Genomic DNA, 26,911 nt, shown 5'->3' on the forward strand with positions numbered 1-26,911 from the left:
ACATATTTGATCCTTAAGGGGCCCTACATGCACTTTCTCCCTCTCTCTCTCCAGTTGCTCTCTTGCTCTTAATGTACTGATGGAATTTCTTTAGATTATCCTTAACATTACCTGCCAAGGCTCTCATTCCCTCTTTGCCTTCCTGAGCTCCCTCTTAAGAATGCCCCTACACTCTTTATGCTGTGCAAGAGATTCATTTGAATCCAGTTGTCCATATCTCATGATTCTTTATTCTTGACTAGAATCTTAATATCTTCATTCATTCATTGTTCTCTAATCCTACCAGCCTTACCCTATAATCAGAGGAACATAATGACTCCAAACTCCCGTTATCACATTTTTGAAAGCCTCCCACTTATCACATGTCCTTTTACCCATGAGCAGTCTACTTCAATCAACTTCTGAAAATTTGTGTCTCATATCATTAAAAATAAAGTTTTAATTGGAAAAAGGTTAACTTTCATAGAGGGCCTATCCTTTTCTAGAACTATTTTCAGTCCAATAGAATTATGATCACTTGTCCTAAAGTGTTCCCCTACTAACACTTCAGTCACTTGCCCTGTATTACTACTCAAGGAGGTCACATTTTGCTCCTTCTCTAGTCAGAACATTTATGTATCAATAAAAAAAATTCCTGAACACATTTAACAAATTATTCACATTCAAATCTTTAACACTCCCAGTCAGAGTTTGGAAAATTAAAATCACATATTAGAACCCTATTATTATGTAAACTGGAGAGTTCTCTACATATTTCTTCAACATCCCCCAACTACTTTGGGAGGGGGGGTAGTTTCATACAATCCCATCAACATGATCATTCCTTCCTTGTTTCTAATTTCTATCCATATGTTTTCACTGGACAATATTTCAGAAATATCTGCTCTAATTACTGCAATAACATTCTTCCTAACCAAAAACACCACTCCCCCCTCCTCGCCTGTCTCCCTTCTTCCCACAGCACCTGAAACCCAGAACACTGAGCTGCCAGCCCCGTCCTTCCCTCAGCCAAGTTTCTGTAATCACTATGACATTCCAATTCATGTTCCTCAACATGACAACAGCTTATCTGCCCTACAAGTAAGAACACTTGCATCGGAATAAATACAGTTCACTTCTTCAGAATTATCGTGTTCTCAGACTTGCTCTTGTTCTTCTAACTAACTTGTTCTTGCAAGGCTCGCATCCATCTTTCTATTAACGCTGTGACTTAGGATCTCTCATAGTCTCAACGAAGACGTTGGTCCCTTTCCAGTTCAGATGAAACCCATCCTTTTTGAACAGGTCTTTTCTGTCCCAAAAGAGATCCTAATGATCCAAGAAACTGAATTCCCAAACATTATAACATCTCTTTTGCAATTGATTTATCTCTTATATTCATTCCCTTATTCCAGCTGGACACCAACAGTAAACCAGAGATTACTACTTTTGAGGGTTTATTTTCTACCTAACCTCACGTTCACGTTGTAATGGAGCTCCACCCCAGTACAGCCAGTGCAATAATAAATCACAGGACCCATATATCGTCCTGCTAACGTCCTTAGTTTAGGACAGGGTTGTAGTGCACTTTTTTTCAGTGCTTTCTCAAGCGTTTATTTTGCGTTCCTTCCTCTCTCTTACCTTCGCCTGATCCATTACCAGTTCGATCAGCTCACCACGCGCCTTCTCGAACTTACCAGAACTCACGCCGGAAATCCCCGCCCTCACCTCCTACACGCTCCCATTGGCCGCAGCCCCCAACTGTCTCCCTCTCGATTGGTCCAATCGTCAGTCCATCTACGGGTTGCATCCAGCCCCCACAGTCCTCATTGGCCCAAATCTTCAGGTTCTTTCATTCTGATTAGTCTGCCTGGCAGTCCATCATCGGACGCAATCCCGCCCCCTCCTTTCACGCTCTTCTTATTAGTTAGGGTCTTCAAGTTCTTTTCTCTTCCGATTAGTCTAATTGCCCGTCTGTCTCCCGGAGGCCGAGCCACGTCCAAGGACGTTCCCTATGTTCTCATTCAATTGGCTCATTCAACAATCCATCAAAGGAAGCCTGCCCGCCTCTAACGCTTCGCACCCCGTTGGTCCAGCTTTCCGAGATATCGCTTTCCGATTGGCTGTCCTACCGTCAATTACAAAATGTTCCCCACTCATGCCGGTCGTACCGCCTGTTAAATGGTCAGGGTTGGGTAATGGCACTGTCAATCAGGACGGCATGGCCAATTGGTAGAACAGCTACGCCCTAGGCCCACCCACTCATGCCAATGGGCTGACCAGTTTTTAAAACGGCCAGAAGAACATTCTAGAGCACAGCAGTTGGAGGCAGTTCACTTTGAGGGTCTTTACAAACAATTTACCTCCAAGATTCAAATAGAATGTATTCTGCGAATATTGGGATGATGAGAAGCGTATGAGGTGGAACAGGCACTTGTGCGTTGCAAAATACCTATAATATTTAAATCAAAATGTTTGTATGGTATTTATATTGAAGAACAAAAATGGGAATAAATAACAGCAACATCCCACATACCTCCTAACTAATTTCTAAATCTGTCTCTGACAGCATATGCAAATTTTAAAATGTACATAGCTGATCAGAACTTTGACAGATTCACTGAGTTCCTACAGAGTGAAAGCAGGTCGTTCAGCCCATTGAGTCCACCCAGACCCAGCCGCTTCCCCTATCCCTGTAAACATGCGTTCCCCATGGCTAATCCACCTAGCTTGCAAATGGCTGGATACTTTAGTATGGCCAATCCACCAAACCTACACTACTTTGGACTGTGGGAAGAAACTGGAGTACACCTACACCAACATGGGGATTTTATGAAAACTCCACACAGACAGTTGCCCGAGGCTGGAACATGGAACATGGCATTGGGAGGCAGCAGTGCCAACCACTGAGGCCACCATGCCACTCAATTTGATTTGAAAACAATGGAATATGCAATACAAATCAACTTGTCTCTGCAGGTCATATCCAACTAATATGGTTGTACCATCGTAATATTCACACACGTATTCCACGTTGGATCTTAGGATCCCCGGCAGTTGAAGGCAAGGTTGAAAATGGTAGTATGTTGGGAACAGGGGGTGCTCAAGAGGATGGAATCGGAGAGAAGAATGAGAGAAGGGTGTCGGGGCTGGAGGAGATTATTAAATCTGCATCAAATCCACTGTTAGTTTCAATGAAGGGTCACTGGACCCGAATTGTTTAAATTTGCTTTCTCTCCACAGATGCTGCCAGATCTGCTGAATTTGTTCTGCAATTTCTGTTCTTGTTTCAGAATTTTGATCCTGTTGGGTTTAATTAAGCTCAAGCTCATTGTTCACCACGTATTAACATACCTTCCATTGTCTTTAAATCCTTCCTAAATCATATTTATGTGTCATTTTATTTTGAAACCATCTAGGTAATTCACTTCAACATGTTCTGTAGGAGTTCCACATGCTGACCACTCTGAGTATAGAAGTTTTCCTGATTTCCCATTTGGATTCCTTCACAGTTTTGAATTGTCTGACAAGTGTGGATATTTCATCCACTGCCTATTATTTGCTTCTCTTTTCTTCCTACCTAAATTTTAAAATTTTATCCCTAGAGTTTGAAACCCTGAAAATAATTCCTGTTTATTGACCAACTAACTCTTTAGGTGGTTCATGATAAAGTTCTTAAATCATCTTCTCGGCTCCTGTGAATCACCTGAAGGAATGTTTTACAATATTTAGTGATGCTCAACGAATGTAAAATTGTGATGCAACAGGTTCAAGTGGACTTTCATCTGAAAATGAAGAATGTGTAGGGTTATGGGAAGAACGCAGATGAATTACTGTAAGTAAGTTGTTCTTTTGGTATGCCAGCGCAGAAATGATGTGGCAAAATAATGTAACCATTCTGTGATACAGAAATAAGTGGAAGACAAGTTGTGAGAGGGATACCAACAGTTTACAGGGAAACATTGATAGGTTAGGTAAATGGGCAAAAACAGACAAATTAAGTATAATGTGGGAAAACACGAAGTTGTTTGTTTTGGAAGGCAGAACAAAAGAACAGTATTATTTAAAAGAGAAAAACTGCATAAACACAAATGGACTTGGGGTAACTCAGTGTGAAGCTGGAGGAGCACAGCAGGCCTAGCAGCATCAGAGGAGCAGGAAAGTTGACATTTCAGGCCAGGACCCTTCAAAAATGAGGGGCAGGGGAAGACAGCTCTGAAATAAACAGAGAGGAGGGGTAGGGCTGGGGAAGGTAGGTGGGATGGTGATAGGTGAATGCAGGTAGGCAGTGTTGGGGATTGGTCAGTGAGGTGGGAGGAGTGCATTGGTGGAGAGAACATGGACAAGTTGTGTCAGGTCAAGAAGGCAGGAATGAGAGAGGAGGTTGGTCATGAGTGTGGAAAGATTTTGAAATTGGTAAAGTCCATACTGAGAGCATTGGATTATAGGAATATGAGGTGCTGCTCCTCCAGTTTCTGGGCGGTGTCATTGTGACACTGGTGAAGGCCCAGGATGGACATGTCACCCAGGGATTGGGAGTGAGAGGGGGATTTGAAATGGTTCGTGACTGGAAGGTATTGTCTTTTGTTGCGAACAGAGCACAGGTGCTCTACAAAGCATCTATGAGCCTCCACTGGGTCTCACCGATGTAGAGGAGGCCATGCCTTCCAGTCACAAACCATTTCAACTTCCCCACCCACTCCGTGGGTGATATATCCATCCTGGGCCTCCTCAAGTATCACAATGACGTCTCAATTTTGAAAGACATGTCCTGATCTGAAATGCCAACTTTTCTGCTCCTCTGATGCTGCTTGGCCTGCTGCTCCTCCATCATCAGCAGTTCTTGCTATCTCTGAGGGACTTAAGGGACTTGTACATGAAACACAGAAAGCTAGCACACAGATGCAGCAGGTAATCAAGAAGACTAATGGAAGGTTGTCCCTTATTTCAAGGCGATTGGAGTATAAAAGTAGGGAAGTCTCACTGTAAGCGTATATGTTGCTAGGTAATCACATCTAGACTGCTGTGGGTAGTCTGGACCCTTATTTAAACTGGGACAGTTTGGAGAAGGTTCATTAAGGATGATCCCTGGTATGGAGGGATTGTCTTATGAGCAAAGCTAAATAAGTTGGGACTCTACTCACTGGAGTTTAGAAGAATGGGAGGTGATCTCATTGAAACGTATAGGATCCTTCAGGGGCTTGACAGTGTAAGTGTGGAGAGGATGATTCCCCTCAGGGAAGCGTCTAGGTCTAGAGGGCATACTTTCAGAATAACAGGCTGTCAAGCCTTCTTTTGCCACAGGTAGCTGTGAAGGGTATCAGAGATAATGGGAACTGCAGATGCTGGAGAATCCAAGATAATAAAATGTGAGGCTGGATGAACACAGCAGGCCAAGCAGCATCTCAGGAGCGCAAAAGCTGACGTTTCGGGCCTAGACCCTTCATCAGAGAGGGGGATAGGGAGAGGGAACTGGAATAAATAGGGAGAGAGGGGGGAGGCGGACCTAAGATGGAGAGTAAAGAAGATAGGTGGAGAAGGTGTGGGTGGGGAGGTAGGGAGGGGATAGGTCAGTCCAGGGAAGACGGACAGGTCAAGGAGGTGGGATGAGGTTAGTAGGTAGATGGGGGTGCGGCTTGGGGTGGGAGGAAGGGATGGGTGAGAGGAAGAACCGGTTAGGGAGGCAGAGACAGGTTGGACTGGTTTTGGGATGCAGTGGGTGGAGGGGAAGAGCTGGGCTGGTTGTGTGGTGCAGTGAGGGGAGGGGACGAACTGGGCTACCAGGGAACTACAAATCCCAAAAGGCAATGCTCCTTGAGGCCGCTCGCCCAAATTCTGCTTTCCGATTGGTTCAGGCGGGCGCAGGCTACAAATTCCAGAGTGACGCACCAGGTAGAACTCACAGCCCACACTCCCACCGATTGGGATAACAAGCGGGAAACTACACCTCCCAGAGGGCGACGCACCCGACTTCCGCCCCCTCCGCTGCCTAGTTCGCTTGAGAGGTCACGTGTGCCGGAAAAGCTTGCTTCACCTGGAGTCCCCCTTCACAAAATTAAACGAACACCCCCCTCCAAAAAAATACAAAAATCATTGCAACGACCTCGACAGCGCCATCAGACATCGAGTACAGAGAAGCGATAAAGGTGCTCGGGCGGAAACGAAGGGATGGAGAAACTGTTCGCCGTGCTGAGGCGAGGTCGTTTTCCTTGGGGCTTGGGGCCGTTTCGCGCGCCGCCCGTTTCGAACGTTTTTCGAATCCAACGGTCACAACAGTCGGCGGCCGGCGGCCTCGCGCCTGCGCGCTGGCTGCTGTGCGCCGGCCGCCGGCTCCGCAGCCCTCCCTCGACGGCGTCCGCCTGCCTCTCCGGGATGTCCCACGAGGACTTTAATCCTTCATGGTCCACCACCGACTGGAAAGTGGCGAAAGGTAAGTACCCAACCTCCCCGCACCACCTAGTCCATTGTAACCACCAAGTTTCCAAGTCAAAAACAGTATTGCGCCTCAATGAAGAGAGAGAGAGAGGTTGATCACCTCAGGAGGACAGCTTCAAGACTGCCAAATTTGAGACGGAATAACAATTTATGCAACGGGATTGGGGGAAAACATTATGATTGAGTTGATGAATGGCCAGTTAAGAACAGTGCACCAAGTTCAGAAGGGTCACTGGACTTGAAACATTGACACTTTCTCTCTCTCCCCACAGCCTGACCTGAAGTTTCTCCCACAATTTCTGTTTTTGCTTTGAGGGAGTATTGCCCTCCACAGATTCACTTTCTCAGGGAAAGGTGCAACTCCTGAACTTGCACTGGTTATATATGGAGGATGTGAATGCATAAAAGTGAGCCACTTTGGAAGCTGGACTGATAACCTTAGTTGATAATGCATTTTGTATTTGAAATAACTGCACAGAAACTGGCATCCCATTCACAAGTCATCTTTATTTACTCTGCAGCCTGCCATTTGCCTGAATTGAGGAGATTCTAAATCCCATAGTTATATTTAATTTGATATGATTTATTTATTTTCATGGGTACCTAAGTACAGGGAAAAGCTTCGTTTATGAGCAGTACAGTCAAATCACAGTAAGCAAGGACATACAGATCATAAGATAATAAAAAAAAACTTAAATACAGATACGTCACACCACGCATGCGCTAGGCAAGATCAACATTGGCAAGATAAGCAGTATTTGAAGTTAGACTCCATTCATTAGTCTAATATTGGCCAAGAGGAAGCTGTTCCTGAACCTGTTGGTGCATTACTAGGGTGTGATGGGTCTTTGATGCTGGCAGCCTTTCTGCAGCAGCAACCTGAGCAAATGGAGTCCATGAATGAAAGTTTGGCTTCCTTGATGGTTTGGGCTATGCATGCAAACTTCTGTAGTTTTGTACGGTGCTGGGCAGAGCAGTTGCCATACCAGGCTGTTATGCACCCAGATAGTATGATTACAATAGTGCATCCGTAAAAGTGTGTGTAGATCAGCCAGAGCTTTCCTGATTGGCCCAGGTTAACAACCTCAATCAAGGATCTTGTACTCAACAAGATCCAGCTGGTTCCAAGCCTTACAGGAACAATCCCTACAGTACACCAGTTGCTATCCCGTTATTGTAGTTTCTGATATATTTTTCACCAATGATAATTGTAATTCACATAGAACACAGAACAGTACAGCACAGTACAGGCCCTTCGGCACACGACGTCGTGCCAACCTATTATTCTACTACAATCAAACTACCCTGTGTACCCTACATTTTACTGTGCTCCTTCTGCCTATCCAAGAGTTGCTTAAAAGTCTCTAAAGTATTTAACTCCGCTACCACTGCCAGCAGCGCATTCAACATGCCCACCATTCTCTGTGGAAAGAACCTACCTCTGACATCTCCCCTGTATCTTCCTCCAATCATCTTAAAATTATGCCCTCTCGTAATAGTCATTTCTGCTCTGGGAAAAAATTCTCTGACTATCCACTCTATCTGTGCCTCTCATCATCTTGTACACCTCAATTAAGTTACCTCTCATCCTTCTTTGATCCTATGGGAAAAGCCTTAGCTCCCTCAACCTTTCCTCATAAGACCTGCCCACCAGTCCAGGCAGTATTCTAGTAGATCTCCTCTGCAACCTCTCTAAAGCTTCTACATCCTTCCTCTCATGAGGTGACCAGAACTGAATACAATACTCCAAGTGTAGTCTAACTAGGATTTTATAGAGCTGCAGCATAACCTCATAGCTCTTAAACTCAATGTCCTTGCTGATGACAGCCAACACACCATACGCCGTCTTTACAACCCTATCAACTTGGGTAGCAGCTTTGAGGGATCTATGGATGTGAACCCCAAGATCCCTCTGTTCCTCCATACTGCCAAGAATCCTGCTGTTAACCCTGTATTCTGCCTTCAAATTTGACCTTCCAAAATGAATCACTTCATACTTTTCTGGCTTGAATTCCATCTGCCACTTCTTTGCCCAGCTCTGCATCATGTCAATGCCCTGTTGCAACCTACAGCAGCCTTTTACGCTGTTCACAACTCCACCAACCTTTTTCTAACCCATCCTTCCACTTGCTCATCCAAGTCATTTATAAAGATCACAAAGAGCAGAGGTCCTAGAACAGATCCCTGCACTGATCACTGACCTCCAGACTGAGTACTTTCCATCTACTACCATGCTCTGTCTTCCAATGGACAGCCAGTTTTGTATCCAGACAGCCAAATTTCCTTGAATCCCATGCCTCCTTACTTTTTGAATGAGCCTACCATGTAGAACCTTATCAAAAACCATATACACTACATCCACTGCTCTGCCTTCAACAACGTGTTTCGGCACATCCTCAAGGAATTCATTAAGGCTTGTGAGGCGTGACCTGCCCCTCACAAAGCTATGCTGACTATTTCTAATCAAACCATGTTTTTCCAAATATTCATAAGTACTGTTTCTCAGAATCTTCTCCAATAATTTGCACACCACAGAAGTAAGACTGACTGGTCTGTAATTCCCAGGATTATCCCTATTCCCTTTCTTAAACAAGGGAATGACATTTGCCACCCTTCAATCTTCTGGTACTACTGTAGTGGACAGTGAGGGAACAATGATCATCATCAAAGGGGCAGCAATCCCTTCCCTTGCTTCCTGTAGTAACCTTGGGTATACTACTTCTGGCCCAGGGGACTTATCTGTCCTCGTGTTTTTGAAAATTTCTACCACATCCTCCTTTGTAACATCATCCTGTTCGAGCATATCTGCCTGTTTCATGCTGTCCTCACAAACATCAAGGTCCCTCTAACTGGTGAATACTGAAGCAAAGTATTCATTAAGGACCTCCCCTACTTCCTCTGACTCCGCACACAAGTTCCCTCCACAATCCCTGATTGGCCCTACCCTCACTCTGGCCATCCTCTTGTTCCTCACATAAGCATAGAACACCTTGGAATTTTCCTTGATCCGACCTGCCAAAGTTTTCTTATACCCTCTTCTGGCTCTACTAAGTCCATTCTTCAATTACTTCCTGGCTACCTTGTAGACCTCTACAGCCCTGTCCGATCCTTGCTTCTTCAACCTTAAGTAAACTTCCTTCTTCCTCTTGACTAGATGTTTCACATGTCTTGTCATTCCAATGTTCCTTCACCATACCATCCCTTTCTTGCCTCAGTTGGACAAACCTATTTAGTACTTGTAGCAACTGCTCCCGAAACAACCTCCACTTCTCTGTCGTGCATTTCCACCAAGAACATCTGGTCCCAATTTATGCTCCACAGTTCTTGCCTAATAGCATTGTAATTCTCCCTTCCCCAATTAAATGCTTTCCGATACCATCTGCTCCTATCCCTTTCCATGACGATAGTAGAGGTCAGGGTGTTGTGATCACAATCACCAAAATACTCTACCAGAGAGATCTGACACTTGGCCTGGTTTGTTGCCAAGCACTAAATCCAATTTGACCTCCTCTCTAGTCAGCTTATCTATATATTGAGTCAGAAACCCTTCTTCATCACACCTGACAAAATCTACTCCATCCAAACTAATTGCACTTAGGAGGTTCCAGTCTACATTAGAGAAGTTGAAATCACCCAAGACAACACCGTATTACTTCTGCACCTTTCCACAATCTGTTCCCAATTTGTTCCTCAGTGTCTGTGTTGCTATTGGGGGGGTTCGATAGAAAACTCCGAAAAAAGTGATTGCTCCTTTCCTGTTTCTGACTTCCAGTCATATTGACTCAGCAGACAAACCCTCCTCCACGATCTCCCTTTCTGCACACCACCCCTGATTAGCAATGCCACTCCCCAACTCTTTTACCTCCCTCCCTATTTTGAAACATCTATACCATAAACCATAAGACAGAGGAGAGGAAGTGAGGCCATTTGGCCCATCGAGTCCACTCCGCCATTTAATCATGGCTGATGGGCATTTCAACTCCACTTCCCTGCACTCTCTCTGTAGCCCTTGATTCCTGGTGAGATCAAGAATTTATCGATCTCTGCCTGGAAGACACTTAACGTCCCGGCCTCCACTGCATTCCGTGGCAATGAATTCCACAGGCCCACCACACTCTGGCTGAAGAAATGTCTTCTCACTTCCGTTTTAAGTTTACCTCCTCTAATTCTAAGGCTGTGCCCACAGGTCCTAGTCTCCCTGCCTAACGGAAACAACTTCCCAGCATCCACCCTTTCTAAGGCATACATTATCTTGTAAGTTTCTATTAGATCTCCCCTCAACCTTCTGAACTCTCATGAATACAATCCTAGGATCCTCGGCCGTTCATCGTACGTTAAACCTAGCATTCCAGGGATCATCCGTGTGAATCTCTGCTGGACACGCTCCAGCGCCATTATGTCCTTCCTGAGGTGTGGGGCCCAAAATTGGACACTATATTCTAAATGGGGCCTAACTAGAGCTTTATAAAGTCTCAGAAGCACATCACTGCTTTTATATTCCAACGCTCTTGAGATAAACGACAACATTACATTTGCTTTCTTAATCATGGACTCTACCTGCAAATTAACCTTTAGAGAATCCTGGACCAACACTCCCAGATCCCTTTGTACTTCGGCTTTATGATATTTCTCACCGTTTAGAAAATAGTCCATGCCTGTATTCTTTTTTGCAAAGTGCAAAACCTCGCATTTGCACACGCTGAATTTCATCAGCCATTTCCTGGACCACTCTCCTAAACTGTCTAAATCTTTAGAACATAGAACATAGAAAAGTACAGCACAGTACAGGCCCTTCGGCCCACGATGTTGTGCCCTTGGAATAATCCTAATCCAAAAATAAAATAACCTAACCTACATTCCCCTCAATTCACTGCTTTCCATGTGCATGTCCAACAGTCGCTTAAATGTCACTAATGACTCCGCTTCCACGACTACCACTGGCAAAGTATTCCATGTGCTCGCAACTCTCTGGGTGAAGAACCTCCCTCTGACGTCTCCTCTATACCTTCCTCCTAACACCTTAAAAATATGACCCCTCGTGGCAGTCAATCCTGCCCTGGGGAAAAGTCTCTGGCTATCGACTCTCTCCATGCCTCTCATTACCTTGTACACCTCGATCAGGTCACCTCTCTTCCTCCTTGTCTCCAGAGAGAAAGGTCCGAGCTCAGTCAACCTCTCCTCGTAAGACAAGCCCTCCAGTCCAGGTAGCATCCTGGTAAACCTCCACTGCACCCTCTCCAAAGCCTCCACATCTTTCCTACAATAGGGTGACCAGAACTGGACACAATGATTCCAAGTGTGGTCTCACCAGGGTTTTGTAGAGCTGCAGCATAACCTCGTGGCTTTTAAACTCGATCCCCCTGTTAATGAAAGCCGGAACACCATATACTTTCTTAACAGCCTTATCCACTTGGGTGGCAACTTTGAGGGAGCCATGCCCTCGAACACCAAGATCACGCTGTTCCTCCGCACTGCCGAGAATCCTGCCTTTAATCCTATATTCAGCATTTAAGTTCGACCTTCCAAAATGTATCATTTCGCGTTTATCCAGGTTGAACTCCATCTGCCATTTCTCAGCCCAGCTCTGCATTCTGTCAATGTCTTGCTGAAGCTTGCAATAGCCCTCGATAATATCAACGGCACCTCCAACCTTTGTGTCATCAGCAAACATACTAACCCACCCCTCAACCTCCTCATCCAAGTCATTTATAAAAACTAAAAAGAGCAGAGGCCCAGCAGTGACCACCAGGCAGAATAGTTACCATCTACAACCACTCTCTGCCTCCTGTCAGCAAACCAATTCTGAATCCAGACAGCCAAATCACCCTGTATCCCATACCTCCTGACTTTATGAATGAGCCTGCCATGGGCAACCTTATCAAATGCCTTCCTGAAGTCCATGTACACCACATCTACTGCTCGACCCTCATCAACCTGTCTCATGACCTCCTCAAAGAACTCAATAAGATTTGTGAGGCATGACTTGCCCCTCACAAAGCCATGCTGACTCCTTTTAATCACACTATGCTTTTCCAAATAGTCATAAATCCTATCCCTCAGAATTCTTTCCAAAACCTTGCTGACCACAGATGTAAGACTGATTGGTCTGTAATTTCCAGGGATTTCCCTATTCCCCTTCTTGAAAAGGGGAACAACATTTGCCTCCCTCCAATCTTCCGGTACGACTCCCGTGGAGAGTGAGGAAGCAAAGATCTTCGCCAACCGCTTAACAACCTCCTTTCTTGCTTCCTGGAGCAAACTAGGATAAATCTGGTCTGGCCCTGGGGACTTATCAGTCTTAATGTTTGCCAAAATTTCCAGTACATCAACTTCCTCAGTCTTGATCTGTTCAAGCCTGTTTCCCTGCTCCTCAAAGTTCTCATTCACAACAAGGTCCCTTTCCTTAGTGAAAACCGAAGCAAAAAACTCACTTAGGGCTTCCCCTATCTGCTCAGACTCCACGCACAAGTTCCCTACGCTATCCCTGATCGGCCCTACCTTCTCCCTGATCATTCTCTTATTCCTCACGTATGAGTAAAATGCCTTCGGGTTCTCCCTAATCCTTCCTGCCAAGCCTTTTTTGTGCCCCCTCCTGGCCCTCCTCAGTCCACTTTTGAGCTCCTTCCGAGCAAGCCTGTAATCCTCTAAAGCTGTGCTAGACCCTTGCTCCCTCTACCTTACGTAAGCTGCCTTTTTCTTTTTGGATGAGAAGCACCTCTGTAGGCCATTTGGCCCTTCGAGCCAGCACCACCATTCATTATGATCATGGCTGATCATCCACAATCAGTATCCTGTTCCTGCCTTATCCCCATAACCCTTGATTCCACTATCTTTAAGAGCTCTATCCATCTCTTTCTTGAAAGTATCCAGAGAGTTGGCCTCCACTGCCTTCTGGGGCAGAGCATTCCACCTATCCACCACCCTCTGGGTGAAGAAGGTTTTCCTCAACTCTGTTCTAAATGGCCTACCCCTTATTTTTAAACTGTGTCCTCTGGTTCTGGACTCACCCATCAGCGGAAACATGCTTCCTGCCTCCAGAGTGTCCAATCCCTTAATAATCTTATACGTCCCAATCAGATCCCCTCTCATCCTTCTAAACTCAAGGGTGTACAAGCCCAGTTGCTCCAATCTTTCAACATATGATAGTCCCGCCATTCTGGGAATTGACCTTGTGAACCTACACTGCACTCCCTCAATAGCAAGAATGTCCTTCCTTAAATTTGGAGATCAAAACTGCACACAATACTCCAGGTGTGGTCTCACCAGGGCCCTGTACAGCTGCAGAAGGACCTCTTTGCTCCTATACTCAATTCCTCTTGTTATGAAGGCCAGCATGCTAATAGCATTCTTCACTGCCTGCTTGCTTTCATTGACTGATGTACAAGAACACGTAGATCTCGTTGTGCTTCCCCTTTACCTAACTTGACTCCATTGAGATCGTAATCTGCCTTCCTGTTCATGCCACCAAAGTGGATAAGCACACATTTATCCACATTAAACTGCATCTGCCATGCATCTGTCCACTGACCTAGCCTGTCCAAGTCACCCTGTATTCTCATAACATCCTCCTCACATTTCACACTGCCACCCAACTTTGTGTCATCGGCAGATTTGCTAATATTACTTCTAATGCCTTTGTCTATATCATTAATATATATCGTAAAGAGCTGCGGTCCCAGCACCGAAGCCTGTGGTACCCCACTGGTCACTGCCTGCCATTCCGAAAGGGACCCGTTTATCAGTACTCTTTGCTTCTTGTCAGCCACCCAATTTTCAATCCAACTCAGTATTTTGCCCCCAATATCATGTGCCCTAATTTTGTTCACCAATCTCCGATGCGGGACTTTATCAACGGCTTTCTGAAAGTCCAGGTACATTACATCCACTAGTTCTCCCTTATCCATCTTCATAGATACTTCCTCAAAAAATTCCAGAAGATTAGTCAAGCACGATTTCCCCGTCGTAAATCCATGCTGACTCTGACCTATTCTGTTACTGCTATCCAAATGAGTCGTAATTTCATCTTTTATAATTGACTCCAACATCTTTCCCACCACTGACATCAGGCTAACCAGTCTATAATTTCCTGTTTTCTCTCTCCCTCCTTTCTTGAAAAGTGGGACAACATTTACCACCCTCCAAACCACAGGAACTGATCCTGAATCTATAGAACCTTGGAAAATAATTACCAATGCGTCCACAATTTCTAGAGCCACCTCCTTAAGTACCCTGGGATGTAGACCATCAGGTCCCGGGGACTTATTGGCCTTCAGACCTAACAGTCTATCCAACACCATTTCCTGCCTAATATAAATACCCTTCAGTTTGTCCGTTACCCAAGGTCCTTCAGCCACTATTGCATCTGGGAGATTGCTTGTGTCTTCCCTAGTGAAGACAGATCCAAAGTACCTATTCAACTCTTCTGCCATTTCCTTGTTCCCCATAATAAATTCACCCGTTTCTGACTTCAAGGGCCCAATTTTAGTGTTAACCATTTTTTTTCTTTTCACATACCTAAAAAAGCTTTTACTTATCCTCCTTTATATTTTTGGCCAGTTTTCCTTCATAGCTCATTTTTTCTCTGTTATTGCCTTTTTAGTTATCCGCTGTTGCTCTTTGAAAGCTTCCCAGTCCTCCGGCTTCCCACTCATCTTTGCTATGTTATACTTCTCTTTTATCTTTATACAGTCCTTAACTTCCCTCATCAGCCACGGCTGCCCCGCCTCCCCTTAGGATCTTTCTTCCTCTTTGGTATGAACTGATCCTGCACCTTTTGCATTGTATCCAGAAATACCTGCCATTGTTGTTCCACTGCCATCCCTGCTAGGGTATTGTACCATTGAACTTTGGCCAGCTCCTCCCTCATAGGTCCATAGTTCCCTTTATTCAACTGCAATACTGACACTTCCGATTCTCCTTTCTCCCTCTCAAACTGCAGATTAAAACTTATCATATTATGGTCACTACCTCCTAATGGCTCCTTTACTTTGAGGTCCCTGACCAAATCCAGTTCATTGCACAACACCAGATCCAGAATTGCCTCCTCCCTAGTAGGCTCCAGTACAAGCTGTTCTAAGAATCCATCTCGGAGGCACTCCACAAACTCCCTTTCTTGGGGTCCAGTGCCATCCTGATTCTCCCAGCCTACCCGCATGTTGAAATCTCCCATAACAACTGTAGTGATACCTTTGTGACAGGCCAATTTCAACTCTTGATTCAACTTGCACCCTACCTCCTGACTACTGTTTGGGGGCCTGTAGATAACTCCCATTAGTCATCCAAGGCTCCTTAATCTTACCCATTCTTACATGTCTCAGAGGAACAAATTTATGCATCACTTGCAACAACTGCTTCTTAAACAATCTCCACGTGTCTGTTGTGCCCTTTCTGTGGAACAATTGCTCCCAATCTGTACTTCCCAACTCCTGCCTGATAGCGTCATAGTTTCCTTTTCCCCAGATAAATATCTTCCCCTGGTAACTGCTCCTTTCCCTTTCCAGGGCTATGGTAAATGTGAGGCTGTTGTGGTCACTGTCGCCAAAGTGTTCTCCTGCCACGAGATCTTACACCTGTCCTGGCTCATTGCCGAGCACCAAATCCAAAATGGCCTCCCCCCTCGTCGGCCTGTCCACATACTGAGTAAGGAAACCCTCCTGAACACACCTGACAAAAACGGCTCCATCCAAACCATCTGCAGTAAGGAGGTTCCAATCAATATTGGGAAAGTTGAAGTTACCCATAACAACAACCCTGCTACGTTTGCACTTTTCAACAATCTGCCGGCCTATGAGTTCTTCGATCTCCCTACTGCTATTTGGGGGTCTGTAGAAAACCCCCAATGAGGTGACTGCTCTCTTGCTGTTCCTAGCTTCCACCCATACTGACTCCGTCGACAAACTTTCCTCGGCAACCTCAGCCCATACCACCTCAGTAGATGAGTCCTCATCAAAAGTTCTTTCAGCCACTGTTATACTGTCTTTGACTAACAAAGCCACACCTTCCCCTCTTACCACCTTCCCTGACCTTAATGAAAGATCTAAACCCTGGAACCTGCAACATCCATTCCTGACCCTGCTCTATCCATGTCTCTGAAATGGCCACAACATTGAAGTCCCAAATACCTATCCAAGCTGCAAGCTGCAAGACCTTGCATTTGCTCACGTGAATTTCAGGCATTTCCTGGACCACTCTCCTAAACTGTCTAAATCTTTCTGCAGCCTCCCCACCTCCTCAGTACTACCTGCCTGTCCACCTATCTTCGTATCATCGGCAAACTTCGCCAGAATGCCCCCAGTCCCTTCATCCGGATCATTAATATATAAAATGAATAGCTGCAGCCCCTATACTGAACCCTGCGGGACACCACTGGTTGCCATTCTGAAAAAGAGCCTTTTATCCCAACTCTCTGCCTTCTGTCAGACAGCGAATCCTCAATCCAAGACAGTAGCTCACCTTGAACACCATGGGCCCTCACCTTACTCAGCAGCCTCCCGTGAGGCACCTTATCGAAGGCCTTTTGGAAGTCTAGATAGATAACATCCACTGGGTTTCCCGGGTCTAACCTACTGTTACCTCTTCAAAAAATTCTAACAGGTTTGTTAGGCACGACCTCCCCTTTCTAAATCCATGCTGACTTGTTCTAACCCGACCCTGCACTTTCAAGAATTTAGAAATTTCATCCTTAACAGTGGATTCTAGAATTTTACCAACAACCAAGGTTAGGCTAATTGGCCTATAATTTTCCATCTTTTGTCTTGATCCTTTCTTAAACAAGGGGGTTACAACAGCGATTTTCCAATCATCTGGGACTTTCCCAGACTCTAGTGACTTTTGAAAGATCACAACCAAAGCCTCCGCTATTTCCTCAGCCACCTCCCTCAGAACTCTATGATGTGGCCTATTGGGGCCAGGAGATTTATCAATTTTTAGACCTTTTCGCTTTTCTAGCACTTTCTCTTTTGTAATGCCTACCATACTCAACTCTGTCCCCGACTCCTTAATTGTTGGGATACTACTCATGTCCTCCACTGTGAAGACTGACGCAAAGTACTTATTAAGTTCTTCAGCTATTTCCTTATCTCCCATCACTAGCCTTGCAGCATCAATTTGGAGCGGCCCACTGTCTACTTTTGCCTCTGAGGTTTGTTTCTTATGTATTTTAAGAAACTTTTACTATCATTTCTAATATTACTAGCTAGCCTACCTTCGTATTTGATCCACTCCTTCCTTATTTCTCTCTTTGTTATCCTCTGTTTGTTTTTGTAGCCTTCCCAATCTTCTGCTTTCCCAGTGTTCTTGGCCACTTTATAGGCTGTGTCTTTTTCTTTGATACATTTCCTGACGTCCTTTGTCAGTCATGGCTGTCTAATCCCACCCTGGATAGTCTTTCTTTTCTTTGGCATGAACCTCTGTACTGTGTCCTCAATTACACCCAGAAACTCCTGCCATTGTTGCACTATTGCCTTCCTCGCTAGGCTCTGCTTCCAGTCGATTTTCATCAACTCCTCTCTCATGCCCCTGTAATTATCTTTATTTAACTGTAACACCATTACATCTGATTTTGCCTTCTCTCTTTCAAACTGCAGACTGAACTCTACCATATTATGATCGCTGCCTCCTAAGTGTTCCCTTACTTTAAGATCTTATATAAAGTCAGACTCATTACATAGCACTAAGTCCAGAATAGCCTGCTCCCTTGTGGGCTCCATCACCAGCTGTTCCAAAAAGCCATCCACTAAACATTCCATGAATTCCCTTTCTTTGGATCCACCGGCAACATTATTCCCCCAGTCCACCTGCAAATTGAAGTCTCCCATGATCACCGTGACCTTGCCTTTCTGACATGCCCTATCTATTTTCCGGTGCATCTTGCGCCCCTGGTCCTGATCTCTGTTAGGAGGTCTCTACATAACTCCCATTATGGTTTCTTTGCCTTTGTGGTTCCTCAACTCCACCCACACAGACTCCACATCCTCTGACCCTATGTCCTTCAGTGTCGTAGATTTAATTTCATTTTTAATTTACAAGGCAACCCCGCCCCCTCTGCCCACCTCCCTGTCTTTTCCATAAGTTGTGAATCCTTGGATGTTTAACTGCCAGTCCTGAACTCACTGCAACCGTATCTCTGTGATACCTACCACGTCACAATCATTCAAGATGATTTGTGCTGTTAATTCATCTACTTTGTTGCAAATACTACGAGCATTTAGGTAAAGTGCCTTAATGCTAACTTTCTTATCATTATTAGAGATATTGGAAATCCTAAGATGTCTTAAACTATCCTTCCTTTTTGCTGTATTCCTAGTCTGCTTTGAGCTTAAACCCACCAGTACACATGCTATCCTGTTGCTTATCTTTCCATTTAACTCCATAGAACATAGAACATAGAACAGTACAGCACAGAACAGGCCCTTCAGCCCACAATGTTGTGCTGACCATTGATCCTCATGTGGGCACCCTCAAATTTCTGTGACCATATGCATGTCCAGCAGTCTCTTAAATGACCCCAATAACCTTGCTTCCACAACTGCTGCTGGCAACGCATTCCATGCTCTCACAACTCTCTGTGTAAAGAACCCGCCTCTGACATCCCCTCTATACTTTCCACCAACCAGCTTAAAACTATGACCCCTCGTGCTAGCCATTTCTGCCCTGGGGAATAGTCTCTGGCTATCAACTCTATCTATGCCTCTCATTACCTTGTATACCTCAATTAGGTCCCCTCTCCTCCTCCTTTTCTCCAATGAAAAGAGACCAAGCTCAGTCAACCTCTCTTCATAAGATAAGCCCTCCAGTCCAGGCAGCATCCTGGTAAACCTCCTCTGAACCCTCTCCAAAGCATCCACATCTTTCCTATAATAGGGCGACCAGAACTGGACGCAGTATTCCAAGTGCGGTCTAACCAAAGCTTTATATAGAGCTGCAACAAGATCTCACGACTCCTAAACTCAATCCCCCTGTTAATGAAAGCCAAAACACCATATGCTTTCTTAACAACCCTGTCCACTTGGGTGGCCATTTTAATAGATCTATGTATCCGCACACCAAGATCCCTCTGTTCCTCCACACTGCCAAGAATCTTATCCTTAATCCTGTACTCAGCTTTCAAATTTGACCTTCCAAAATGCATCACCTCGCATTTATCCAGGTTGAACTCCATCTGCCACCTCTCAGCCCATCTCTGCATCCTGTCAATGTCCTGCTGCAGCCTACAACAGCCCTCTATACTGTCAACGACACCTCCGACCTTTGTGTCGTCTGCAAACTTGCTGACCCATCCTTCAATCCCCTCATCCAAGTCATTAATAAAAATTACAAACAGTAGAGGCCCAAGGACAGAGCCCTGTGGAACCCCACTCAACACTGACTTCCAGGCAGAATATTTTCCTTCTACTACCACTCGCTGTCTTCTCTTGGCCAGCTAATTCTGTATCCAAGCAGCTTAGTTCCCCTGTATCCCATTCCTCCTGACCTTCTGAATGAGCCTACCATGGGGAACCTTATCAAATGCCTTACTGAAGTCCATATACACCACATCCACAGCTCGACCCTCATCAACTTTTCTTGTCACATCCTCAAAAAACTCGATAAGGTTTGTGAGCCATGACCTACCCCTCACAAAGCCGTGTTGACTGTATTTGATCAAGCCATGCTCCTCCAGATGATCATAAATCCTACCCCTCAGAATCCTTTCTAACACCTTACAGACGACAGATGTGAGACTTACTGGTCTGTAATTGCCGGGGATTTCCCTGTTTCTTTTCTTGAAGAGAGGAATTACATTTGCCTCTCTCCAGTCCTCAGGTACAACTCCAGTAGAGAGCGAGGATGCAAAGATCTTCACAAGTGGCGAAGCAATTTCATTTCTCGCTTCCCAAAGCAGCCGAGGACAAATCTGGTCTGGGCCTGGCGACTTGTCAATCTTAATGTTTGACAAAATTTTCAGCACATCAGCTTCCTCTATCTCTATCCATTCCAGCATGCACACCTGCTCTTCAAAGGTTTCATTCACTACAAAGTTCGTTTCTTTCGTAAAGACAGAAGCAGAAAACTCATTAAGGCCTTCCCCTACCTCCTCAGACTCCATACACAAGTTCCCTATGCTATCCCTGATTGGCCGTACTCTTTCTTTGACCATTCTCTTATTCCTCACATAAGTGTGAAATGCCTTTGTATTTTCCCTGATTCCTTCTGCCAAGCCTTTCCCGTGCCCCCTCCTTGCTCTCCTCAGACCTTTTTTGAGCTCCTTCCTTGCCTGCGAGTAATCCTCTCTAGCTGAACTTGACCCTAGCTTCCTCCACCTTATGTAAGCTACCTTCTTCCTTTTTCGCAAGAAGCTCCACCGCTCTCGTCATCCAAGGTTCCTTTATCTTACCCCTTCTTGCCTGTCTCAGAGGGACATATTTACTCATCACTCGCAACAACTGTTCCTTAAACAGTCTCCACATGTCTATAGTTCCCTTACCATGGAACAATTGCTCCCAGTCCATGCTTCCTAACTAGTGTCTAATCGCGTCATAGTTTCCTCTTCCCCAATTAAATATCCTCCCATTTTGCCTAATCCTCTCCTTCTCCATAGCTATGTAGAATGTGAGGCAGTTATGGTCACTATCACCAAAATGCTCTCCCACCACAAGATCTGATACCTGCCCCGGCTTGTTTCCGAGCACCAAGTCTAGAATGGCCTCTCCCCTCGTCGGCCTGTCAACATACTGCGTTAGGAAATCCTCCTGAACACACCTTACAAATACAGCTCCATTCAAATCTTCTGCTCGAAGCAGGTTCCAATCAATATTGGGAAAGTTAAAGTCACCCATTACAACAACCCTACTGCGACCACACTTTTCCAAAATCTGTCGACCTATGCTTTCTTCAATCTCCCTGCTGCTATTGGGGGGCCTGTAGTAAACCCCTAACGAGGTGACTGCTCCCTTGCTGTTCCTAATTTCCACCCACACTGACTCAGTAGGCAGATCTTCCTCGACAATGGAAGCTTCTGTAGCTGTGATACCCTCTCTGATTAGTGCTAGACCCCCTCCTCTTTTTCCCCCCTCCCTATTCTTTTTAAATGTTCTAAACCCTGGAACATCCAGCAACCATTCCTGCCCATGAGAAACCCATGTCTCTGTTATGGCCACAACATCATAGCACCAGGTACTGATCTATGCTCTAAGTTCATCACTTTTATTCCTGATACTCCTTGCATTAAAGCAAACACACTTTAACCGATCCCTTGGTTCCTTCCCACTAGCTGGTCTACGTCTTGCTACTGCCTCACCTGTATCAATACTCCCTGTCACTTTCGCTTTCCCTTCCCCCCAACTCAGAAGTTTAAAGTGCTGGAACATCCAACAACCATTCCTGCCCCTGTGTTATCCAAGTCTCCGTAATGGCCATAACATCGTAATTCCAAGTACTGATCCACATTCTAAGTTCATCACCCTTATTCCTGACATCTCTTGCATTGAAGTAGACATACCTCAACCTCCCACACTGACTGCAACTTTGCCCTATCAACAGCTTATCCTTCCTCACAGATTCTCTGCTTGCTGTATCTGCTTGTACACCAGCTACCCCATCCACTGATCTGTAGCTCTGGTTTCCATCCCCGTCAAACTAGTTTAAGTCCTCCTGAAGAGCTCGAGCAAAACTCCCGCCCAGGATATTGGTGCCCCTCCAGTTCAGGTGCGACCTGTCCTTTCTGAATTGGTCTCACCTTCCCCAGAAGGTATCCCAATGATCCACATATTGAAGCCCTCCCTTCTACACCAGCTTTGTAGCCACACGTTTAGCTGAACTTGCTCTCTATTCCTGGCCTCACTAGCCTGTGGCACCGGTAGTAATCATAAGATTACTACTTTGCTTGTCCTGGCTTTTACCTTCAATCCTAACTTCTTATATTCACTTTTCAGATCCTCATCCCGTTTCCTAGATATGTCATTGGTACTGATGTGTACCACGACTTCTGGCTGCTCTCCCTCTCCCTGAATAACCGTTCTGCGACATCCCTGACCCTGGCACCTGGGAGGCAACACACCATTCGGGAGTCTCGCTCTGGACCACAGAATCTCCTGTCTGTTCCCCTAACCATTGAATCTTCTATCACTGTTGCTGTCCTATTCTCCCCTCTTTCCTTCTGAGCCATGGAGCCGGGCTCAGTGCCAGAGACCTGGCTGCTATGGCTTTTCCCTGGTAGGATAATCTCCCAACAGTATCCAAAGTGGTATACTTATTATTGGCAGGAATGGCCACAGGTGTTCCCTGCACTGTCTACCTATTCCCTTTCTCACTCCTGACAACTACGCAGCTACCTTTGTCCTGTAACTTGGGTGTGACAACCTCCCTATAACTCCTATATCACCCTCTCAGCCTCCTGAATGATCCGGAGATCATCCAGCTCTAGCTCCGGTTCCCTAATGCGGTCTGTGAGGAGCTGGAGTTGGATGCACTTCTTGCAGGTGAAGTCAGAAGGGACACCGGTGGTGACCCTTACCTCCCACATCTTACAAGAGGAGCATGCAACTGCCCTAGCTTCCATTCCCTCTCCTCTCGATTACCAAAACAAAGAGGAAAAAATACTTACCTTTCCAACCCTCCACACAGTCTGTGTTTTTTGGTTAGAGGTGGAGGATGGGTGGGAGACACTACACGGGTAGTGTTTCCAGTTTAGGCAATGCCCAAATATAATAGTTCACTTCCTGGCTTATGCTCTCAACACTCCAGTCAAGAAGGCCGATGACTCACGAGGCAAGTTTCTGTAAGTCACCTCTGATTTTATTTCAAAAAAGATGATTTTTCAAAGAAAATGTTATTGGTGTTTGTAGAGACCAACATGTGCCAATGATAAACTGAGGAGTCCATTTTGAACACCAGTTTCCCTTAAACAAAATATTCATTCATTTAATTTGTTCAATTCTGTTCATTTTAATGTTTTGTTTAGATTTTTCTCATTCTCTTGAGGTATAATATTTATTGCTGCTAGTATGCACATCGCTGTTTCTTTTGTTTTGTTTTTAAGAATCACATCACAATGGCATTCTCACAGCTAAAATTGACAAAATATGCCTTAAGCGAATGCCCAGTTTTTGATTTTTATTCCTGAAATAACTGCACAGAGGTCAGAATCCTGTCACCAAGTCACCCTTTATTTATTTGTGGCCAGCTGGCTTGGTGTCAGTTCCCTTAATGTAGGAGACTTTAAATACTGGATTAATGTTGGACAGCTGGTGCATCCTGATTGGCCAAGGTTAATAACACCAATCAACGACCTCATAGTCAATGAGGCCCATCTGGTTCCAATCACTGCATCTCCCCCCACACTCTTCCCCCCCCCCCCCCCAAAAAAAACAAGAAGTCTGGAGACGTAGGCCTTGTTCTTTTTCTTGTAGTTTTTCCTGCCCCAGGTCCTCTGACACAGGTGGCGTGTACTGGGCTGTTTCATGTGGAGCGTCTCGGGAGAATTTCCTTCTCTTCTTCTGGCAGTAATGGTATCGAGGCTGCATCTGTCTCAGATTCTGATGTTTCCTTGACACTAGATGGAGGGGGAGAACCTACAGTTTCTGACAGGCTTTCTGGCTGTTCTGAGGGGCCTGGTACACTTTGCTGCCTTGTTTGTGAGGGTAACAGCTTTCAAGTGATCCACATGTTTGTTCAGGACTGCCTCACTCTACCCACTTTGTAAGTCACTGGGCCTGACCTTGTATCAACCTCGCTTTGTGCCCATACGATGCCATCTCCATAGTTCTGGCATCAAACTTTATCCCCCAAATTAAGTTGTCTCTCTTACTTAGAGGAGGCATGTGGCCAGCATTGGCATTCTTGCTGCCATTTACCCAAACCCCCTCCACCCAGGTCTGGGAATAGCAGTTTTAACCAAGTGCGGAGTCTCCTCCCCATCAGCAGCTCTGCTGGAGTATCCCCGTCGTTGTGTGAGGAGCGGTCCTATACCAACTGGAACAGTTTGGTATCAAGTGACACTGTTCTTTAAGGCTACCTTTAATATTTGAACTATTCTTTCCACAAGACCATTGGATGATCGATGGTGTAGAGCTGTCCTTATGTGCTGAATTCCATTTGACTTCAGGAAATACTCAAATTCCCTGCTGGTAAATGACGCCCCAGTGTCTGTGACCAATACTTTCAGGAGTCTGTGTATCATGAACAATACTCACAGCCTCTCAGTTGTCATCCCTGAGTTTGCTGAAGGAATTGTTTCCTGGTCAACATGTAAAGTGGCTTTGGTTACTTTGATAGTCCCAAGCCCTTCCTGAAAAACACTGCGTATTTCACTAGGACTTCAGTGAGGTGGCCATTTTCTAATTGAAAATTGTTGGGCCAAACTAGGTGACTCTTTCTCAACCAACTCTGTCCCAGTAGGCTTGGGCCTAACACTTTTACTACCATCAGTGGTAACTACACCAAATGCTTCTCACAGAAGACCAGAATCAAAGTTGTAACCTTAATTTGCAACGGTGTCTCAGTGTATGTTTTCAGTCTGGCTGAGGCCTTGCATAAACATAAGGGTTGGAGACCTGAGCAAATCTTGTTAAAGAAAGGTTCTGTAACTACAGATACAGCTGCGCTGGTATCGATGTCCTTGGGAACTGGGTGACCATTTAACCAAGCATTAATTTTAATCAGGTCTGATTTGGATGTTGCTAAGTAATTTAGTTATTCCAACCCACATGTCGGGGTCCTTTCAGGGTGTGCACTCTCCTGGACCTATGAAATTTCTTACTCAAGTCAGGTCTCATAGGACTCCTTTGCTCTCTCGAGTCAGCACACCAGCAGCAACTATAATTGTTTGCTGGCCCAGATCCTGAAGAACATTTTTGCCACTTGGCTGAGGTCAGCTTTGATGTGGGGTTCTGCTGTGGGCTGAGCTAGGGTCACTCTGCTCAGGATATGCTCTGCATGAGGCTCTTTGAGTGCCTATCCTCAGGTGCTGTTCCCCAAGCTCAGTTGGACAGATGATGGTGGCCACTTTAATTGGGATGCCCTGTAGTTCCCATGCTCTCACTTGCCACATTTTCTCGTGGCAAAGTCAGTTGCAGTGCCTGTTTGAAGTTCAGTTAGGCTTCAGCTAGGAGGCGCTTCTGCATGATTATGCCATTATCGCACTTACCAAATGGTCTCAGCATCTTATTCATAGTTAATCCAAAATCACATCCCTCTGCTGATCATCTAATCTCATCAAATATCCCAAAATGGATTACCTGGGTTCTCTAACAACAGAATAAACTGATAACACCTCAGGATTAGAGGAGGTTTGGAGTTGTAATATTCCTTAAACAATTCCATCAACATTTGTAAGGTTTTAGTGTCCGGTTCCTCGGGAAAGTTAAACCGCCAATAACCAAAACTGCTGCTGGCCTGTGGGCAGTCAGAAGGATCACTGGTTGCTTTTCACCTGCTCCAGTGTCATTAACCCAGAAAAAAATATCGCATTCTTTCCACACACTGGGCCAATCTTTGACATCAGGATCGAATGAATCTAACTTGCCAAAAATGGCATAATGCCAAAAATGCTTAATCCAATTCTAAGATGACTGTTGTGATCAAATGTTCTTCAGGCATGTACTGTTTTCTCTTGTCTCTACTGAAATAATTTTATGCTGAGGCCAGTATCCTGTCACCAAGTCACCCTCTATTTACTCATGCACACAGCCAGATAAGTCAGTCCCCTGAATGGAGGAGGTTCCCCTCAATTTCTTTTACCCCTACACTACTGCCATACAGCAGTAGTACTTATTTTCCACAGCACCCTTGTTAAGTGTGTACAGTTGTGAGACACAGTAAAAACCACCAGGTGCACAAATAACTTTGTTAACATACCACCACCAGAAAAATACCCATGTGACCAAAGAATCAGTATTAAGCAGAGCCCCTAGGGACAAAGCCTACATGAAAGAAAAAGTGAGGAAGTGGATAGGGATCAAATCAAAATGGAATTGGAGGAGAAGATAAGGCACTCTACACCCTGCAGCACCCACCTCCCCTGAAAGGTATTGAGAGTATTGGTGGATTCTGTGCGCTCCTTCTTCAGGGACACACAGGCAAACATAGCCATGGGAAAGGACCAGGCAGTCGACCATACTGACCTCCCCCCTCCCCCGACCCCCCCGTCCCCGACCCCCGACCGCCCACCCCCGTCCCACCCGACCTCTTTCCCCCCCCCGTCCCACCCGACACCTCCACCCCACCCCCGACCGCCCGCCCCGACCCCACCCCCGACGTCCCCCTCCCCGACCCCCTCCCGACCCCCTCTCCGACCCCTCCCACCCCCTCCCCGACCCCCTCCCCGACCCCCGACCCCCTCCCCCCCTCCGACCCCCTCCCCTCCCCCCTCCCCCCTCCCCTCCCCCGACCCCCCCCCCCCCGACCGCCCACCGCGACCCCCGCCCCGCCGCGACCCCCGACCGGCCCCACCGCGACCCCCGACCGGCCCCGCCCCGCCCCATCGCGACCCCCGACCGGCCCCCCCCCCCCCCCACGCCCC

At 45.8% G+C, this 26,911-nt stretch overlaps 2 protein-coding genes across 8 annotated transcripts in view; one reads left to right on the forward strand and one right to left on the reverse strand.

Moving 5' to 3' along the window:
* Positions 1-1,692, reverse strand: part of stip1 (stress-induced phosphoprotein 1) — a 39,841-nt gene extending 38,149 nt beyond the window's left edge. The window contains exon 1 of the mRNA XM_059641449.1: positions 1,621-1,692. Coding sequence (XP_059497432.1) covers positions 1,621-1,635 — 15 coding nt within the window. The 5' untranslated portion in view covers positions 1,636-1,692. The remainder of the gene's footprint in view (positions 1-1,620) is intronic.
* Positions 1,693-5,891: 4,199 nt separating this feature from the next.
* LOC125449368 (macro domain-containing protein CT2219-like) overlaps positions 5,892-26,911 on the forward strand; it is a 987,510-nt gene continuing 966,490 nt past the window's right edge. For 2 of the 7 annotated variants that reach the window (XM_059641689.1, XM_059641687.1), the window contains exon 1: positions 5,895-6,409. In XM_059641689.1, the coding sequence (XP_059497672.1) occupies positions 6,148-6,409 (262 nt within the window). In that variant the 5' untranslated portion in view covers positions 5,895-6,147. Of the gene's footprint in view, positions 6,410-26,911 lie in introns of all 7 variants that reach the window. The other 5 variants (XR_009443130.1, XM_059641686.1, XM_059641690.1 and 2 more) reach the window with 4 other exon arrangements.

The sequence above is a fragment of the Stegostoma tigrinum genome, chromosome 42 (genome assembly GCF_030684315.1).
Source record: "Stegostoma tigrinum isolate sSteTig4 chromosome 42, sSteTig4.hap1, whole genome shotgun sequence".
NCBI classification, from domain to species: Eukaryota; Metazoa; Chordata; class Chondrichthyes; order Orectolobiformes; family Stegostomatidae; genus Stegostoma; species Stegostoma tigrinum.